The sequence below is a fragment of the Canis aureus genome, chromosome 6 (genome assembly GCF_053574225.1).
Source record: "Canis aureus isolate CA01 chromosome 6, VMU_Caureus_v.1.0, whole genome shotgun sequence".
Classification (NCBI taxonomy): Eukaryota; Metazoa; Chordata; class Mammalia; order Carnivora; family Canidae; genus Canis; species Canis aureus.
Genome location: NC_135616.1, coordinates 60,473,680 through 60,494,284, shown reverse-complemented (window position 1 = coordinate 60,494,284; position 20,605 = coordinate 60,473,680). Strand labels below are relative to the sequence as shown.

The 20,605-nt window shown below is 42.3% G+C and overlaps 1 protein-coding gene and 1 long non-coding RNA gene across 6 annotated transcripts in view; one reads left to right on the top strand and one right to left on the bottom strand.

Annotated features, from left to right (window-relative positions):
• Window positions 1-4,248: 4,248 nt before the first annotated feature.
• LOC144315229 (uncharacterized) lies at window positions 4,249-13,361 on the bottom strand. Of its 2 annotated transcripts, XR_013380978.1 has the most exons (4): window positions 13,039-13,361; window positions 12,340-12,422; window positions 5,780-5,813; window positions 4,249-4,517 (listed from the first exon to the last, which is right to left on the bottom strand). It is a non-coding gene; the product is annotated as an uncharacterized LOC144315229 (long non-coding RNA). The 2 variants fall into 2 exon arrangements; XR_013380977.1 differs by lacking the exon at window positions 12,340-12,422.
• A 149-nt stretch (window positions 13,362-13,510) lies between these two features.
• Window positions 13,511-20,605, top strand: part of ABL2 (ABL proto-oncogene 2, non-receptor tyrosine kinase) — a 115,364-nt gene continuing 108,269 nt past the window's right edge. For 2 of the 4 annotated variants that reach the window (XM_077901853.1, XM_077901851.1), the window contains exon 1: window positions 13,511-13,894. In XM_077901853.1, coding sequence (XP_077757979.1) covers window positions 13,738-13,894 — 157 coding nt within the window. In that variant the 5' untranslated portion in view covers window positions 13,511-13,737. The remainder of the gene's footprint in view (window positions 13,895-20,605) is intronic. The other 2 variants (XM_077901859.1, XM_077901857.1) reach the window with 1 other exon arrangement.

Sequence of the window (20,605 nt, the reverse complement as noted above, 5' to 3'; positions counted from 1 at the left end):
CATCTATATAGATAGAAAAACCATGAAAACACCTGGGACTGTCATCAGGGGCATGAGACCTGTAGTCACATAGACTACATAGTCCTGCGATAAGAAGGACGCTGAACTTGTTTTTTTGTTTTTATTGTTTTTTATTATTATTATTTGCTATTTTTTAAGATCTTTTTATTTATTCATGAGAGACACACACACACACACACACACACACACACACACACACAGAGGCAGAGACACCGGCAGAGGGAGAAGCAGGCTCCTTGCAGGGAGCCCAATGTGGGGCTCGATCCCAGGACTCCAAGATCATGACCTGAGCTGAAGGCATATGCTTAACTGACTGAGCCACCCAGGTGCCCCTGAAATTCTTAATTTTGAACAGGGGATCCCACATTTCAATTTTGCAAGGGCCTCATTAACGAAGTAGTCTGTTCTGAACATACTAACATTGTAATGTATTGTACTTCCATTGTAATGTAACACTATAGGATTCCTTTTAGTTTTTTTGTTTTCTATATCAGGTTAAGTCCTTTCTCTGATAGTAAGAAACGTGGCTGATTTTTCTGAATAAATTTATTTTATTTATAAATAAATGTGCCTTCCATGTCATAAATCTCCCATGAGTACTGCTGCTTCTTCCCTTATATGGATACTCTCCTCATGACACTTTGGCTCTGTTACCTCAAACAGGGCCACCCTGGGGGCAGCCCTGGTAGCACAGCGGTTTGGCACCGCCTGCAGCCCAGGGCCTGATCCTGGAGACCTAGGATTGAGTCCCACGTCGGGCTCCCTGCGTGGAGCCTGCTTCTCCCTCTGCCTCTCGTTTGCTCGCTCTGTATCTCTCATGAGTAAATAAAATAAAATCTTAAAAACAAAAAACAAAACAAAAAAACAGGGCCACCCTTCCACATGGTTGCTCTCATGTGATTTGGGTTCTGACAGTTCATGCAAGACTGTTGCTCCACAGAGATGCCATCCTCACCCCACTTAAGCTCTGACACACCTCCTCCCCACTGGCTGGATGCTCTTCCAACATGGATTCTCTTTCCACCCTTCCTGAGTTCTGACAACCTATTCTGAGTCACCTGTATTACTTTAATTCTTAGGATGGAGTAAGTTGCATATTATTTGTTTTAAACATAAAAAATAAAAAATAAGAAAAACTTAAATGCATGTGTATATATGCACAAAGGAAAAAACTGGGAGGAAAACTACCAAAAATATTTATTTCTGAATGGTGAGATTATAGACAACATTGCCACTCTTCTTTATAATTTTCTACATTTTCCAAATCTCCTAAAGTGAGGAATTTATTGCTCCGATAGATTTCTACTTGAATTTTCAAAAGGAATATATTTGAGGGGGCACCCAGCTGGCTCAGTCAGCAGAGCATGAGACTCTTGATCTTGGGGTTGTAAGTTTGAGCCCCATATTGGGTGTAGAGATCACTTAAAAATAAAATCTTAACAAATATATATATATATTTGAACAGTTATTTGTGGAAAACATAGAAAATAGATTTCTAATGTTCTATTTTATTTAGTAAATACTTAATGAGCACTTTGTGCATGCCAGGCACTGTACTAGTTGCTGGCAAATGAGGCTAGTGAATGAGATTGACTCTCTCTGTGCTCTCATAGAGTTTAGAAGCTAGGGTAGGCCTGTCAAGCCCTTGTAAGGAAAACATGTGAAACTGCCTTTGCAGCTCCTTCATTAGCGCTTGGAGCTTTTCTAGACAGTTCAATGGAAAACACAGTGGTTCCTGGAGTCTCTAGACCACTAAAGGAAAGCACTTATAAAGGAAGGCACTTGTATTTACAGTAAAGGACTGTGAGATTTTCAGCTTTTTTTCTTTTATTAAGTCTTCATTTATTGCTAAAGCTTTCTCTTTAATTGTGAGGAAGATTATTACTAATCTCTTAAAAACATTAACATGCTGGGAAAAGGTCCGAATAAAGTTGTACAACTTATATGCTTTACTAATATTCTCCAATGTACCAATTATGTATAGGTAGTTTGCATTAAAAAAAAACATGGTTGTAGCATAGCATTTGGATTTATTGTATTGGTTGTATTGGTTAGGATTATGACAGAAAATCAGCTTAAGCTAGCTGAAGCAAAAAATAGATTATAAATATAAATGCTTGGTTTTCTCCTTGCATACCAGCTCCCTCTTCTCTACTCCAAATAGAGGACACACAGTTGCCAAAATTATCTTGTTCTTTACATCTTCTGGTTCAGGTTCTCAAACAGGGCCTGGCCTCTCTTAATTTGAATGCCAACATTTTTGGGGAAGGATTTTTATTTGCCAAGCTTGGGTCAGCTGCCCATCCCTAGACCAATATCTTGTGGCTGTTCTTGGAGCTTCATATATATTAACTCTTCATATAACTCTTTTTTAAAAAAAGATTTTATTTATTTATTCATGAGAGATACAGACAGAGAGGCAGAGACATAGACAGATGGAGAAGCAGGCTCCGTGCAGGGAGCCCGATGTGCGACTCTCAATCCCTGGACTCCAGGATCACACCCTGAGCCAAAGGCAGACGCTCAACCCAGGGGTCTCTCCTCATATAACTCTTGAAGATAGAAGTTATTGACTTCATATTATAGATAAAGAAACTGAAAGAGAAGTTTTCAGAAGGAGGCATAAACATAGTAGCAAATGTTGAAGTGTGTCCAAACAAGATGGTAGTATGCCTGGTTATCAACACTACTTCTCATTCTGGGATCTGTTCCCTAATACTGTGCCCAGAAAGGCTTTGATATTGTTCTGTGACTTGTTGGTTTTTTTTTTTTTTCAATATACTTTGGATCTTCCTAAATCTTTACATATATACTTATTTCAACCACTTTCTTTTTTTTAAACCAGGGGTTAGCATTACATTAAATATTTCTATATTGGTGAAAAGTTAGTCTGCTTTTAATTTTTTGCTATTAAAAACAATACTGTGACCGCACTTAAACATGTGTTTTTGTGTACATATAAAAGTAATTTGTAGGAATTACTAGGTAAACGAATGTATGAATTGATATACCGTGTACATATACTGAGTAGAGATAGTAATAGATTCTGCTAAATTGCTCACCAAAGATATGTTTCAGTTTATACTTGGGCCAATTTGTCATTCTTCATACCAACCCCAACAACTCTAACCAGATAGCTTCTAAAAACTAGGGTACAAGGGGCATCTGGGTGTCTTAATTGATCTTAATTGATGAAGTGGGTAGGTAGGTAGGAGGTAAATCCTCCTCCTTCTTAAAAAAAAAAAACAAATAGGAGTTAGGCAGCAAAAGAAGTGTGAAATGGATTAAAAATTTAAAGGATGGAGGTTAGTAATGATCTGGAGCAACTAAAACTTTTTCATACTACTTGCAGAACAATAAATTGGTAAAAGCACATTGGAATATTGGTATCTAGCTCTAACTTAGTTCTAAGTTCTGGGTAAATATCTAACAAAATGCTTATCTGTGGTCACCAGAAGACATGTACTAGTATATTAATAACAGCAGTATCTGTAATAGCCCCAAATGAAAACTACCCTAACATTTATCAGCAGATTGGATAAATAAAGTATAGCATATCCTCATACAATAGAATACTATACAGCAATAAAAAATGATTTACAAATATATGGGATGCCTCGCTGGCTCAGTCAAAAGAGTGTATGACTCTTTATCTTGCAGTAATGGGTTCAAGAGCCATGTTGGGCCTAGAGTTTACTTAAAAAAACAAAAAAGTGGGCAGCCCCGGTGGCTCAGCAGTTTAGCGCCGCCTTTAGCCCAGCGTGTGATCCTGGAGACCCGGAATCAAGTCCCACATCAGACTCTCTGCGTGGAGCCTGTTTCTCCCTCTGCCTGTGTCTCTGCCTCTGTGTGTGTGTGTGTGTGTGTGATGAATAAATAAATAAAATCTTAAAAAAAAACCTGTATAGGGGGATCCCTGGGTGGCGCAGCGGTTTAGCGCCTGCCTTTGGCCCAGGGCGCGATCCTGGAGACCCCGGGATCGAATCCCACGTCGGGCTCCCGGTGCATGGAGCCTGCTTCTCCCTCTGCCTGCGTCTCTGCCTCTCTCTCTCTCTCTCTGTGTGTGTGACTATCATAAATAAAAAAAAAAAAACCTGTATAGGTATAAACAAAAATAGAAATGAATCACATCCATTTTTTGGGTAAAAGATGTCAAACACAAAAGATTACATATTGTATGATTCCATTACATAAAGTGCAAGAACATGAAAAAATTAACACATGCAATTAAAAGTCAGCAGAGTTGTTACCTTTATGGAGTGGGGAGAGTATGAGTAGAGACTGGATAGAGGGTATGAATGTTCATACCTTCTGGGGTATCCCAGCTTCTGGGATGCTGTTAACATCATGCTTTTAAACTTGGATGCTGGGCAGCCCCGGTGGTGCAGCGCTTTGGCGCCGACTGCAGCCCAGGGCGTGATCCTGGAGACCCGGGATGGAGTCCCACGTTGGGCTCCCTGCATGGAGCCTGCTTCTCTCTCTGCCTGTCTCTCGCTCTGAATGAATAAATAAATAAATCTTAAAAAAAAAAAAAAAAACTTGGATGCTGATGACATGGGTGTGTTTTGTTCATGAAATTCATCAAGCAGGACTCATGCTTATTCTTATAAAGAGATAGAAATAAAGGAAGGGGTAATTGGCTTTTTAAAAAATTTTTATTTATTTATGATAGTCACACAGAGAGAGAGACAGAGACATAGGCAGAGGGAGAAGCAGGCTCCATGCACCAGGAGCCTGATGTGGGATTCAATCCAGGGTCTCCAGGATCGCGCCCTGGGCCAAAGGCAGGCACCAAACTGCTGTGCCACCCAGGGATCCCAGGTAATTGGCTTTTAAAACAGGTAACGGGATCCCTGGGTGGCGCAGTGGTTTAGCGCCTGCCTTTGGCCCAGGGCGCGATCCTGGAGACCCGGGATCGAATCCCACGTCAGGCTCCCGGTGCATGGAGCCTGCTTCTCCCTCTGCCTGTGTCTCTGCCTCTCTCTCTCTCTCTCTCTCTCTCACTGTGCCTATCATAAATAAATAAAATTAAAAAAATAAAAATAAATAAATAAAAATAAAACAGGTAACAGCATAGGCACAGACCCAGAAGCTTGATGAGTTCATGCAGGAATAGCTCACGGAGTGGACAGAGAAGGAGAGCCTGAGAAAAGAAAGGGGCAGAGGAAGTATATGCAGTAGGGGGAATAAGCTTCATTTCGGTCCCTTCTGAATCTAAGAATCTATGCTTTTGTGACCAGCCCAAGGCCATATAGTTAACTATAAAAAGGGATAAGACCATATGGAAGATTGAAACCATGGCTATATTTTGCTAATCTTTTTATTAAGGCATAAGGTCTCTTTCCCCATTCTTTAAGTCTGGGCTGGCTTAGTGACTTGCTTTGATTATGGAATGTGGTGGAAATGATGTTGTGAGAGTCTTAGAGCATAAGCCTCAAGAGATGTTGCAGATTCTACTCTTGCTGTCTTAGAATCCCAAGACCACCATGCTATGAGGAAGTTCAGTGTTATTATAGGTTGAATATTTTTCCAAAGTTTGTATGTTGAAGTCTTAACTCCTAATACCTCACTATATGAATTTATTGGGAAAATAGAGACTTTAGGGAGGTAATCAGATTAAAATTAGGCCATTAGGATAGGCACTAATTCAATATGATCGATGTCCTTAAAAAGGGGGTATATTTAGATGCAGACAAATACAGAAAGAACAGCAAGCATGTGAAGATGCAGGCAGAGATGGGATGATGCTACTACATACCAAGAAACACAGGTTACCAGCAGACCACCAGAATCTAGGAGAGAGGCAAAGAACAGATTCTTTATCATAGCTTGCAGAATCAACGCTGCTGACACTGTGGCCTTGGATTGGCCTTAGTTCTAGCCTGCAGAACTAAGAGAAAATGAATTTCTGTTGTGTAAGTCACCCTGGCTGTGCTCTGTTGTTATGGCAGCCCTAGCAAACGAATACACCTCTTATTCTCCACTAGGCTAGACTGTTTGTATCAGTTTGCTAGTGTTGCCATAACAAAGTACCTCAGACTGGGTGAGTTAAACAACAAACATCAACTTTGTCAAAGTTCAAGAGGCTGGGAATAGGAGATTAAGGTTTCGGGAAGGTTGGTTTCTTCCAACACCTCTCCTTGGTTTGTCTTCACATCTTTCCCAGTGCGTGTTGTGTCCCAACCTCCTCTTCTTATAAAGACATTGCTCATGTTGGAATAGGGTCTACCCTAATGACCTCATTTTAACGTAATCACCTATTTGAAGATCCTATCTTCTTTTTTTTTTTTTTAAGATTTTATTTATTTATTCATAGGAGACACAGAGAGAGAGAGGCAGAGACACAGGCAGAGGGAGAGGCAGGCTCCATTCAGGAAGCCCAATGTGGGACTTGATCCCAGGACTCCGGATCATGCCCTGAGCCGAAGGCAGATGTTCAACCGCTGAGCCACCCAGGCATCCTGAAGAGCCTATCTTCAAATAGAGTTGTAAGCCTCAACATATGAATTTGGGGGAGGACACAGCTCAGGTCATAAGAGACCAGATGGAGGAGAATGGAGACACTTTTACTTACAGTAGCACCAACTGCCAGATATGTGAATGAGGCCATTGTGAACTTTCTAGCTCAGCGGACCCTCCTTCCCCATGCTGTCACATGAGTGAGCCTAGGTGCCTTCAGCAGCAGAATTGTCCAGCAATCCATAGAATTGCAAGAAGTAATAAATCATTATTGTGAGCCCTAGGTTTGGGGATGGTTTGTTATGCAATTGAAACCACATGCATGTAAGGGGGCCTGGATGGCTCACTCTGTTAAGTGTCTGCCATTGGCTCAGGTCATGATTCCAGGGTCCTGGGATGGAGTCCTGTGTCGAGGTCCCTTCTCAGCGGGGAGCCTGTCTTCCCTCTCCTCACTCATGCTCTCACTCCTGATCTCTGTCACTATCTCTCAAATAAATAAATAAAATCTTTTTAAAAAAGAAACAATGTGTGTGTGTATTGAGCAGTTGAGCATTTGCCTTCAACTTGGGTAATGAATGATCTTGATGCAATTTTTAAAAAATATTTATTTGAGAGACAGAGGGAGAAAGTGAGAGAGAGAGAGAGGGAGAAAAAGATCATGAGCAGGGGGAAGGGTAGAAGGAGAAGCCGACTCCCCCCTAAGCAGGGCTCCTGACACAGGACACAGCCGGACACTGGGATTATGACCTGAGCTGAAGGTAGACACTTAATAGATTGAGCCACTCAGGCACCTCATTGAAGACCCAATTGAAACAATGTGTATAGTGACACATAGATTGTAACATTGTAAACCAGGTCCAATTCTACTACACTATAGTTACATATGGGCTACATGTCAAATGGATGATTTAGTCAGCTATTCATTGTTACCATAGAAAAGGAGTGAGTACTAATTTATTAATTTACAATGAATAGATGTTATTATTGCCACTTGTAACATTTTATATAGCACTTTGCTAATTGTTTGAAATGGTCTCTTAATAACTTACAAAGTTTTTTAATCAAGGAAATACTGAATCATAGACCCTTGGGGCTAAAAAAACCCACAAAACACCAAGAGGTCATTTAATCCAACTCCTTATCTTCAAAGCGAATGACTCTATCCTAGCCAGATAAGAATTCTCCTCCTCTTCATTGTCATCCAAAAAAACTTTTAAAGTGCCAATCTATAAATGGAACTGTATTTGGCACTGTACAGGCCTTTAAAGATTTAATATAAGAATAATGCAGAGACAGACCACACATAAACAAATCTAAAGTACTGCATGCACAAACAGCTTAGAGAAGGATAAAAAAAGATGTGATACACACACACACACACACACACACACACGAGAATATTATTTAACCATGAGAAAGAGGGCAGTCCTGGTGGCTCAGTGGTTTAGCGCCACCTTTAGCCAAGGGCCTGGTCCTGGAGACCAGGTATCAAGTCCCGCGTCTGGCTCCCTGCATGGAGCCTGCTTCTCCCTCTGTCTGTGTCTCTGCCTCTCTCTCTGTGTCTATCATGAATAAATAAATAAAATTAAAAAAAAACCATGAGAAAGAATATGGTCCTATCATTTGGAACAAAATAACCTTGAGTGCATTATGCTAAGTAAAATAAGTCAGAGAGAAGACAAATACTGTATGTCATTTAAATGTGGAATCTAAAAAAGTCAAACTCAGGGCACTGACTGGCTTCATTTACAGAGCATGTGACTCTTGATTTGGGGGTTGTGAGTTCGAGCCCCATGTTGGGCATAGAGATTACTTAAAAATAAAATCTTTTTTTTTTAAATAAAATCTTTAAAAAACAATCAAATAAAAATTAAAAAGTCAAACTGATAGATACAGAAACTAGAATGGTGGTTTGCAAGGGTGGAGGTGAAGGGAAATGGAGAGATGTTGACTGAAGGATACGAACATCTAATTTGGAGATAAGCTCCGGGGATCTAATATACATCATGGTGATTATACCTAATAATACTGTACTATATACTTGAAAGTTGCTAAAAGAGTAGCTCTCAAATGTTCTCACCACAAAAATGAAATGGTTATTACATGATGTGATGCAAGTGTTAACTAAAGCTATAATAATAATAATTTTGCAAAATATGTGTATCAAATCAACATGTTGTATGACTTAAATCATATGTTTGTTGTATGTCAATTATATCTCAATAAAGCTAGGGGGCAATGGGAAAGAAGGAAAACTGCTACATATCAAATGACATTTTTTCTTCCAATTTATCTACATAAATATTTTTAGCCCACATAGATAATATAAACAGAGATAAATGTAACTAAACAAGCATATACATGTATACAAACAGTAAAAGAAAAGATCTGGGGAAATGTGACAGTTCTCAAATATTTAAAGGGCAGTTTTATAGAAGAACGGTTAGATTTGTTTTGTTCATCGACTGGGTAGAACTAGGACCAGGGTGAAAAAGCCAGAAGTTTCAAGGAGGCATGTGTCAGTTTATCCTTAGGATGAACTTTTTAACAATTAGAACTCCTTGGGCAGCCCCGGTGGCTCAGCGATTTAGCGCCGCCTTCAGTCCAGAGCGTGATGCCGAGGATCCAGGATCAAGTACCACATCAGGCTCCCTGCATGGAGCCTGCTTCTCCCTCCGCCCATGTCTCTGCCTCTCTCTCTCTTTCTCTCTCTCTCTCTCTCTCTGTCTCATGAATAAATAAATAAAATCTTTAAAAAACTCCTTAGGGGCATCTTGGGGTCTCAGTTGGTTGAGCAGACATCTGCCTTTGGCTCAGGTCATGATCTCAGAGTCCTGGGATGGAGCCCTAGGCTGCCTACTTGGCGAACAGTCTGCTTCTCCCTCTGCCCCTACCCTTGTTCGTGCACTCTCTTGCTCTCTCTTTGTCTCTCTCTTTATTTTTAAATAAACAATTAATTTATTTATTTGAGAGAGAAAGAGCAGGCCTGAGAGAGAGCATGAGCTGTGGGGGTTGGGGGAGTGGTGGAGGGGAGAGAGAAACAGACTCCCCACTGAGCAGGGAGCCCTACACGGGGCTTGATCTCAGGACCCTGAGATTATGACTTGAGCTGAAGCCCAATGTCAACCAACTGAGCCACCCAGGCACCCCCACCCCCCCCAACTTAAAAAACAAAAACAAAAACAAAAAAGAACTCCTCAAAGTAAATGAGTTCCCTCCCTGGAGTTATTGTAGAGGGAATTCCAGACTAGCCTAAGTGACCTCTAAGGTTCTTTCCAACCCTGTGATGCTGAGCCACACGTCAAAATTTCACACCTTTACTAGCCTGGAAATGTAGACTGGTAAAGACAGGGATCATTGTGGAGCCTTGCAACACCACCTCCCCTCCAACTACCTTAGAGGAAGGTAATCAAATGTTAAGGCAAAGAGTTATTACCAGCTGTGCTTGTTTTAGGTACTGAGTAGAATCCAAGGAAACTGTTAAGGGTCTGTGGATGAGTCTGAGATTCTCTTATGAAGAAGACAGGATCTGAGCAGAATCCTGAGTACTGTAAGAGGAGTCACTTGGGAACCATATTGCGGAGAATATGATTATTGCAAAAGTCATAGCTAAGAAAGAAGACATCATGAAACAGGCTAATTGGATAAAACACATATGCCTGCCATAGGAGAGGTGGAGATTTGAGGAACAAAGGATGACATATATCAAGCAATTATAATCCAGGGGGTCCTGGAAAATAATTTTTGAAACAGGTGAAAAATTTGGACATTGTACATAATAGGGGAGGGGAAACACTGTTGTCAAAGTGATGAGCAGAAGAAATATTTTTGTGTTAGTCGGTTACTCGGAAGGAAAGGAAGCTAGGAAGGAAAGGCTTACAGCAGCAGAATGCAGCTGAGATGAGCTGAGTCTAAATGAACACTGTTCATTCACATGTAGAGAAAAAAGTAGATAGGAAAAGACAATGTAAGAATGTGGCAATAGTCTGGAAATGCAGACTGGTAAAGACAGGGATCAGTGAAGCATTGCTCACAAGTCCCTTGCTTCTGGAAATAGTGTTGTTGCTCCTATAACAGAGAAGGTAAAGATGATAAGCATCTGTGCCTTCAACGTTGCTTTGTTAACGTTGGTGCCCCTGGCTATCAGTTGGTTGAAATCATCCCTGAGCTACTTTGCACCATCCAAGCTACTTCTTTTCACCTGGTTTCTGCCCCTGCCTGGAGCTCACAGCTGCCCTCAGTTCAGTTGGAGATGGTACTACTTGGGATCGTTTAAATGTTTTAGTTGTTTTATTTTATTTATTTTTTTATTTTTTTAAAATTTATGATAGTCACACACACACACACACACAGAGGCAGAGACACAGGCAGAGGGAAAAGCAGGCTCCATGCACCGGGAGCCCGACGTGGGATTGGATCCCGAGTCTCCAGGATCGCGCCCTGGACCAAAGGCAGGCGCTAAACTGCTGCGCCATCCAGGGATCCCTAGTTGTTTTAAATGTAATCCTCAGGCAAGGTAATTTGCTTACATTGAGATGAAATCATTTCCCACACCTAATGAAACAGGTTTCTCCTTAGTATGTCACCATCCCCCATTCTTAAAGTTCCCATTTCACTTTGAAAATGAAAGAATGAGGGTATCTGGATGGCTCTATCAGTTGGGCATCTGCCTTCGGCTCAGGTCACTATCTCAGGGTTCTGGGATAGAGCCCCACGTCAGGTTCTCTGCTCGGCAGCAAGTCTACTTCTCCCTCTGCCTCTCCCTCTCCCTCTGTGATCTCTCTGGCTCTCTCTCAAATAAATAAAATCTTTTAAATAAATGAAAATGAAAGAATGGAAAATATCTACAAGATAATGCATATCTTAAGTCTCCACCTGAAAGATATTTGTTGCAGTCAAGATAGGATCTTAAGAATCAATGGTAGAAAAATCTTCACATACAAAACAAAGGTATTATATAATAGTCCACATATGCATAATCACATAGGGATGACTAATAAGGCAATATGATTCCACGTGTTTTTATTGGTTGGTGTTTTTGTTGTTAGCTGGTGGCAAGTGGTGGAGGGAGCCTCACCCGAATAAATACTGTAACATTTGTTCCATAATTTAAGCTACACCACTTGAAAAAAATGTGCTTGGAAAATCTGATGGACTTCTGATAACACTATTTTTTTGAGTACTAGTAGTAAATGCTATCTGACACTTATTAAATGCCAAATGCTGTTTTAAGTGCTTTCTGTTAACCAGTTTACTTTTAACAACAGCTCTATAAGGTGGGTATTATTGTCATCATCATCACCTCATGGATAAGGTTAAGTATTTACCTAATAAGTATCAGAGCCCAGTTTTGAGCTCAGTCTGGCTTCAGAATCCCTGCCCTTAGCCACTGTACTATACTCATCTATTATGTACCATGCATGAATTAGCAGAGAAGCCAGACTGCTATGCTTAAATTAGTATTCTCTCAGATAATAAAAACCAAACAATACACCAAGTTCTACCTCTATGATAACCTTTATCCCTTGTAATTGATTTTTTTCCCCAGTAGTTGCAAATGCTTCAGGAATTAAAAGGAAAAAAATATTTTAAACACAGGAAAGCTTTGATCCAAATGGAAAATTCATATTCTATCTAGTGCTAAAGCACAGTGTTTCTGTTACCATTTGGGGGAGGGGCAATTTCAGTTATTTGGGGTTACCCTGGATCACAATGGAATAATTCCATAGTGCTCTGATAGTATCAATGTCAATGGATGGTCCATCTAAGGTCATCCTGGTTCTTTTTTTTTAAGGTCATCCTGGTTCTATGAAAGGTGTGTAAAGGAGAGCCGCATCCGCCTTTCCCCCCTAAACCTACCTTCCTAGTGAATGTTTTGTTGCTTCTTTGAAATGTCTCCTATCCTGTCTGCTTTAACTTTAAGCATATTTTCTGTGTGGAACCTGTAATAACAGATACTTTGTATTAAGTAAATAAGGAAGTGAAAGGAAGAGTAAGAAGATAGTTACCAAGTTCCTTGAGAATTTAAAAAACTGGATCAATATTAAGATGCAAGCGTGTGCAGTGGGGCAATGATTTGTGAATATTTGTACATACACATGTGTTTGCATGTATCCAAACACTGCTGCTTGAGTCACTCTCTTGGGACAAAATAAATTAATGATGAGTAAGTTCAGGGTCAAAGAGAAATTTTCTTTTTCTCCTTTGTCATCAAAGGAAAACCGGACCACGGGCACGGTATATAAAGCACACCAGTGGCACCATCAGCTTTACTGTCGAGCACTGTAAGGGTAACAACACGTGGTTAGACGGTAAAGGAGTTCAAAAGGAATTCATGGTAATACGAGGAATGGGGCCGTAAGTGTCTCTCCAATGAGGCTGCAGAGTGCAGACAACGGAGGCGAGGACAATTTAACATCATGAAAGGGTCTCAAAAAATTGCAATGAAATAACGTACCTTTTTTGTACGACCCTCATGTACATTTTGTATAATCTTAGACTAGGCCTGCTGAGAACGGTGTTGAAAAGGATCCTCCCGGGCGTTTCAGGGATGCTCACCTGGATGGCAAGCAGCAAACGCCTTGCGCTTTCCTGTCCCAACTGTGCCTGCTGTGCACCTGGGGCGCTCCGCGCGCGCCTGATGGACTTGACAGGTGGAGGTGGGACCGGGAAGGCTTTCGACCGTGCACCTCCGAAAGGCGGCAGCACGGAGAGCCGGACGTGGGAGGGGTCGGCGGAGACGAATCCAGACCCCGCAGGCCCGGGGGGCGCGAAGGGCGGGAGGACCCGAAAGACCCGAAGGCGTGGAGGAGGCCGCGCGGACGAGGTGGGCGCGAGGGGGACCCCCCGGCGAGGAGGCGGGGCCGGGGGCGGGGCCGGGGGCGGGGCCTCCGGGAATTCCTCCCTCGGAGAAGCGGAGGTGACTGGCCGGGAGGGGGGGCGGGGCGGGGCGGGAGACGCTCTGTCCCACGCTCTCCCAGCGCTCGGTGGTTTAAAGATGGCGGCGGCGGCGGCGGCGGCGTTGGGGGCGCGGAGCCGCGGGAGGAGGAGGCGGGGGGAGAGTCTGTGAGTCGCCCAGAGGCAGCGCGGCGGCTGCTGCGAGGAGTCCGCGTGCGGAGCCGCCGGCGGCCCGAGCGCTCGGGGCCGGGGCCTGGACTGGGAAGGAGAGGCCGGAGCAGCGCCGGGAGCCCGAGGCCGGAGCCGAGGAGGAATGTGACCTGGGGTCGGCGGGGGGCGCGGGAGTACGCGAGCGCAGGGATGGGGCAGCAGGTGGGCCGCGTCGGGGAGGCTCCGGGGCTTCAGCAGCCGCAGCCCCGCGGCATCCGGGTCGGCAGTGTGGCCAGGCCCTCCGGCCGCAGGCGGGACCTGGCGGGGCGCACCGCGGAGGCCGGCTTCAATATCTTCACCCAGCACGGTGAGTGTGTGTGGGAGCGGCGTGAGGGCGCGGGGAGGCCGGGGGTGGGGTTGGGGCGGGGTGGGGAGGAGACAGGCGGCCCTGGGGGGTCGGGGGGTGGCGGGGTGCCTGAGAGTGGGGGCGGAATCCGCTGCCATCTGGGCCAGTCACGGGAGTCGAGTCACACCCCTCCCCCCTCCCGCCTCCAGCCTGGCTGGCAGCTCCCGGGGGCGGAGAAGGAAGGAGCAGTGGGCTCAGGGACGGTGGAGGGACTGTCCTCTCCCCTGGGACAGACTGTGTGGCCCGGGGAGGCCGGAGGATAGTATCGCCAGGGGAGGCAAGGATGCTGGGAGGTGTGAGCTCAGTCCAGTAGGTGTTCGTGTAACCCGGTCGTCTGCGAAGGGAATGGGGTTGTGCCTCCAGGGATTTGGAAATAGGAACCGCATCTCAGGAGCTACTGGCGTATAAAGTATACACACATATAAAGTCAGACTATGAGCAGTGTCAGAAGAGAGAGCAGTGACCAGAAATACTCTAATATGGCAAAGATAAAGGTAGTATCTCAGCGCTTTTGAGATTCCACCCCCCTTCCCCGCCCCCCCCCCCCCCCCCAAACTGGAAATGAAAGGCTTTGCCAGGCTGTCCTATGTTCTGAGCTCTTGGGTAGGACTCAATTCTGAGAAGCTGGCAGGGGTTAGAGGTTGGTGGGCATGGTTAGGACTTTGGATATGAACAAGAGTTTTCTTCCTGCAGTCTGTGCATGTGTACATAAATCCTCTGCAGTCTGGAACCTATTACTTTGGTCTTATTATCGAGGTATTTTTAGAATGATTGTCTCCGAACTCTTTTGATCATACCCTTTTATCAGTAAAAGAGCACGTACTCCAAGAATTCGTTATCTGTTAATTATATATGTACTTGTTCTGCTGTACCAGTACGTTATGTAACTTATGAATGCACACAAATAGAATTTAAGAAAGGGTAAGATGAAAAAAATAAGTAATGAGAGTTCTAATTTATTTTTTTTTCCCTGCAGCCCAGTGGATCCTTTTGCACTATCTGAGCTGCACCCACACCACTTTTGAGACCACTTTTCTAGAGGAAGGAAGAGTGGAGAAGGGGGAAAAACAAAATTGACCTTCATGGGGTTGGAATACCATGAGACTTCAGGCTGAAGGGGTAGATGTGACTTAATATATAAAAGAGGACTGGGTAGTTGAGGTTGGATGAGTGGTAGCAAACTGGAGTTTTCACTAAGTAATAAAGGATAAAAGAGACATGGTTCTATAATACACAATGTACAGAAGAAGAGGAAGAAAAAGAAGTGTGAATTATTTGTTAGAAATGGAGTTTTGGAGGAAGTGATGATAGATGGTAGTGTGCAAAGAAAGAGATGAACCCAAGGAACTGTGGCTTTTGGCTGAGTTGTATCCGAGAGCTCTGGGTTTGGACTTTGTGAATATGCTGAGTTGTTTCTAAATGGAGAAGATAAGTGATTTGGGGCCTTTCAGGTGTTACATGTGTACTATTAAAGATGTGAGTGAGCTTCTCTTCCAGATCTATGAACATTTTATGAAGGTGCTATATGTGAGTTAGTCTTTATTAAAATCACTTTCTAAAGCACTGGAGGAAAGAATGGATAATAAGTTTTCAAGGAAGATCATCCAAGTTAGCCTAGTTTTGTGGGAAGTGCTAGTGTACATCAAACTTGGCCCAGTAGGCGACAGTGATTCTCTTCCTCCAGGATCTTACTGAAGACAGACTTTTCAGAGAAGGAGGAATATCATGAAGAATGGAATAAGAAGAGATTTTGAAGGGTGGATAGGTTTCGAATCTCTTGAAAAAGGAAAAGAAGGCAGGCTGGGCAGGAGAAACAACTTGAGCATGAACAATGGGAATTAACATGATTTGCTGATGGGATAGTGAGGAGACATCTGTTGGGAGTGAAGCAAGTCCTCCAGGAGTGAATCCTAGAGGAAAAATTGCAAGAATCAAGTTCTGGTCCTAGCTCTACTTGGCTGCGAGATTTAGTTACTTGCCATCTTTGGGTTTATCTGCAAAATACTGGACTGGTTGATCCCAAAGGTACTTTCTGACTCTTAAGATTTTATTATTCTAATTGAAGCAGTGCCAAGAAAGCTTTAGATATGTTTAACTGGGCATGGGTGATGGAAAATGTGGCAGAGGATTTTATATCAGTTTACCTGATTGGCTAATTCATAGAATATATTAACAAACCCAAGTATGAAATGCTGAAAGACTGGCTTTAAATGGAGGCAAAGGAAATAGGACAGGAAAGTTCGAGAGATATTTCATTCATCCAATAAACAGAAGTTTTTTGAGTACCTATTATGTAACTGAGCTTTGGGAATATTGCTTTAAACATAAGAGACCCTGTCCTTGTAGAACTTAAAGGACTTCGTGATTCAGTATAGAAGATGAAAGAATAGAGATTGTTTTGGAATATTAAGGGCCATTGTGTGTGGGTTTGAAAACTGGCTTAACTGTTTATTTTTGTGACCCTAGGCAAGTTATTTAACCTTTTTATGCCTTGTATTCTCCATTGGTAAAATGGGGATAAGAGCACCTAATAATAATAGTACCTAGATTAAATTTTTTTTAAGATTTATTTTTATTTATTTATGATAGAGAGGGAGAGAGAGAGAGAGAGAGAGAGAGAGAGGGGCAGAGACACAGGCAGAGGGAGAAACAGGCTCCATGCCGGGAGCCCGACGCGGGACTCGATCCCGAGACTCCAGGATTGCGCCCTGGGCCAAAGGCAGGCGTGAAACCGCTGAGCCACCCAGGGATCCCCAGTACCTAGATTAAATTAGTCAATATACGGAAGGTACTTTTAGTGCCTGACACATAGTAAGAGCTAATATGTGTTAGCTGCTGTTATTACTACCACTATTATTATAAAAATAGAGGTGTGTCAAAGACTAGGAGATTTTAAAATTGGCTGAGATAATGATTATCGACAAGTTTGGGAGTTAGAAGCTGATTGAAAGGACAGGGATAGGATAAGTTTGTTGCCGAAGTCTAGTACGAAAAGACAGTCATTAGCAAATAGTAATACAGTAAACAAAGATGAAGTGAATACTGTTTCTAGACAGATGAGTGTTTATAAACTTTTTTTTTTTTTTTAAAGATTTTATTTATTCATGAGAGACAGAGGCAGAGACACAGGCAGAGGGAGAAGGAGGCTCCAAGCAGGGAGCCGGACGTGGGACTTGATCTTGGGTCTCCAGGATCATGCCCTGGGCGGAAGGCAGGTGCTAAACCGCTGAGCCACCCAGGGATCCCGTGTTTATAAACTTTTCTGTGGTCTAGAGTTTCTCAGCTTCAGCAGTATTGACATTTCGGGGTGGATGGTTCCTTATTGTGGGAGGCTTTCCTGTGTTTTGTAAGATGTTGAGCAGCATCCTGGCCTCACTAGATGCCAGTAGCACGCCTTCCTGGCAACCCTCCCCTCCAGTTGTGACAATCAGAAATGTTTCCAGACATCCCCCCCTCCCCCAGGACATTTAGCAGAATTGCTCCTAGTTGAGAATTGCTTAGAAAAACGTGATAGAGGGGCACTTGGGTGGCTCAAGTCAGTTGAGCGTCAGCATTCAGCTCAGGTTGTGACCGAGTCCTGGGATCAACCCTGAATGTGGCTCCCTGCTCAGGGAGGAGTCTGCTTCTCTCCCTGTGCGTGGGTTCTCTGTCTTGCTCACTTTTTCTCAACTAACTAAAATCTTGAAAAAAACCAAACAGTTGTAGATTCTGAATTGAAAATAAATGAATCAGATTCAAAAGCTCCTGAACCTATCATTTGATATTTACACAGAAAATCTGATCTTGGAACTAGTGTACAAATAGCTGTCTTGAAGTATTAGTACATAATTTCTTATGTGAAATTATTAGATCTCTGAGTCACCTGGGTGGCTCAGTGGTTGAGCATCTGCCTTTGGCTCAGGTCATGATCCTGGGGTCCTGGGATTGAGTCCGGCATTGGGCTCCCCGTGCAGCACCTGCTACTCCCTCTGCTTATGTCTCTGCCTCTCTATGTGTTTCTCATGAATAAATAAAGTCTTAAAAAATTATTAGATCTGGCAGGCTTTTGAGTTTATATGTAGGTTTAAATGTAGATCAAAAATTGTTTGTAGTTAATCTGTAGACTGGTCCAAGTGCAGTGGTGTTTATAGTTAATTGATCACAGCCTGTAGTTAATCAGTAAAAATGTACAGATTTATAGAAATGGCTTATCAGAGTCCATGATTTTTCTTCAGTAGAAAGAAATGGTATTTTTTATTATTCATATATGGTAAGTTGTAATAGTCTGCCTTGCCAAAAGTGGTTTTTATGAAAATAATTTAAAAGGAATAAATATAATAGGGCTGGTTTTGATATGAAAGGGGTCAGAGCTATATGACTTTTCTGAGCTCAGCTATTAAACCATTTTAGTGAGCTGATGTTCTGTGACTAGTAATCTAGGGTTGGATACTTTCTTGTTTTTAATTATGTCAGACATTGCAATAATTTAGTGATTTCACTTCAACTTCTCTCATTTGCTGAAAATACTATTAAAAATTAACCTTAAAATGGGACACCTGTGTGGCTTGTTGGTTGGGCCGTCTGCCTTTGGCTCAGGGCATCATCCTGGGGTCTCAGGATGAAGTCCCATATCAGGTTCCCTGCATGGAGCCTGCTTCTTCTTCTGCCTATGTCTCTGCCTCTCTGTGTGTCTCTCATGAATAAATAAATAAAATCTTTAAAAAAGATTAACCTTAAATTGGGAAGTTTTGAATAATAAAATATTCCCTTAAACTCATCATTTTAAGTGGAGTGATTTATTTGCTTACTCTGGATCTATACTTGATGTTTTAATTTTTGCTGAATGAAAGATGTAGACATCCCAGGTTGAAAATGATATTGTAGAAAAGAATAGGAAGGCTGTTGCAAAAGAATTTTAATTTTATACTAGGCTATGGCCTAGTATAGTGGTTACTAAATCTTTTTTTTTTTTTTTTTTTTTTTTAAAGTAATCTCTACGCCCAGTGTGGGGCTTGAAGTCAGGACTCTATGATCAATAGTTGCATGCTCTATTGACTGAGCCAGCCAGGTACTCCAATGTAGTCATTGGTTCTTATGAGAAGCTAAACTTTTAAAAAGAAATAAGTTGTTACATTTTTATTAACCTACAAATCTGCAGAAGTTACAGATATGTAACTGTGTGTCTCTCATGAATAAATAAAATCTTAAAAGTATTCATTCATTCATTCATGAGAGACACAGAGAAGCAGAGACATAGGTAGAGGGAGAAGCAGGCTCCCTATGGAGAGCCCAATGTGGGACTCGATCCTAGGACCCCAGGATCATGACCTGAGCCAAAGGCAGATGCTCAACCACTGAGCTACCCAGGTGCCCCTAGAATTAGAATTAGACTGAAATCTTGTTTTCTGTCTGATAATGGTAAAGAGTTTACAACTCCCAGGCTCATAAAATTATGTAAGTAGCAGTGTTATTTATCTTGAGACAGTTGTAGAGATTATACCAGTTGTATATGAACATGTTTTATAAACTAAAACACTGCTATTGTCATCTTGAGGGCATGCTAAGTGTAGACTTATATTTTAAGTCTCTATTTTCTCTAAGTCTTTTTTATGTCTTCTTAAGTGACTCTTGATTGTTAAAGAACTTTCAGAAAGCATCAAAAAAGTAGGGAAATTTTGGGAACCTGAAATAACATTAGGTCTTTCTTTTTCTTTTTTTTTTTAAGATTTATTTATTTATTTATTCATTTATTCATTCATTCATTCATGAATGAGAGAGCGAGAGAGAGGGGCAGAGACACGGGCAGAGGGAGAAGCAGGCTCCATGCCGGGAGCCTGACGCGGGACTCGATCCTGGGACTCCAGGATCGCGCCCTGGGCCAAAGGCAGGTGCCAAACCGCTGAGCTACCCAGGGATCCCCAAGGTCTTACTTTCTCAGAAAGTAAATGTTACTCTCTTTTTCTTTTAGGATTTTATTTATTCACGAGAGACACAGAGAGGCAGAGACATAAACAGAGGGAGTAGCAGGCTTCTCACAGGGAGCCCAATGCAGGACTTGAGCCCATAACCCTGGGATCACGCCCTGAGCTGTCCAGGCATCCCCTGTTAATCTTTTTCTTTTCTTCCAATTGGAATTGTAGTTGACACACAATGTTATGTTAGTTTCAGGTGTACAACATAGTGGTTTCAGTAATTTTATACATTAATGCTATGCTCATCGTAAGTGTACTACCATCTGTCACCATATAGCACTATTACGGGACCAGTGAATATATTCCCTATACTGTGCTTTTTATTCTGTGACTTATTCACTCTATAACTGGAAGCCTATATCTCCCATTCCCCTTCACCCATTTTGCTTATCCCACCCTCTGCTTCCCTCTGCTCTGGTAGCTGTTGGTTCTCTCATCAGCTATCTTTATGGGTCTGATTCTGCTTTTTGTTCATTCATATGTTTGATTTTTAGATTCCATATGTAAGTGAAATCATATCATATTTGTTTTTCTCTGACTTAATCCACCTAGCATAATACCTTCTGAATCCACCCATGTTGTCGCAAATGGCAAGATCTCATCTTTTTTTATGGCTAATACTCTAGTCTGTGTGTGTGTGTGTATGTATGAATACCACATATTTATTCATCTATGGATAGACACTTGGGCTTCCATATATTGGCTATTATAAATAATGCTG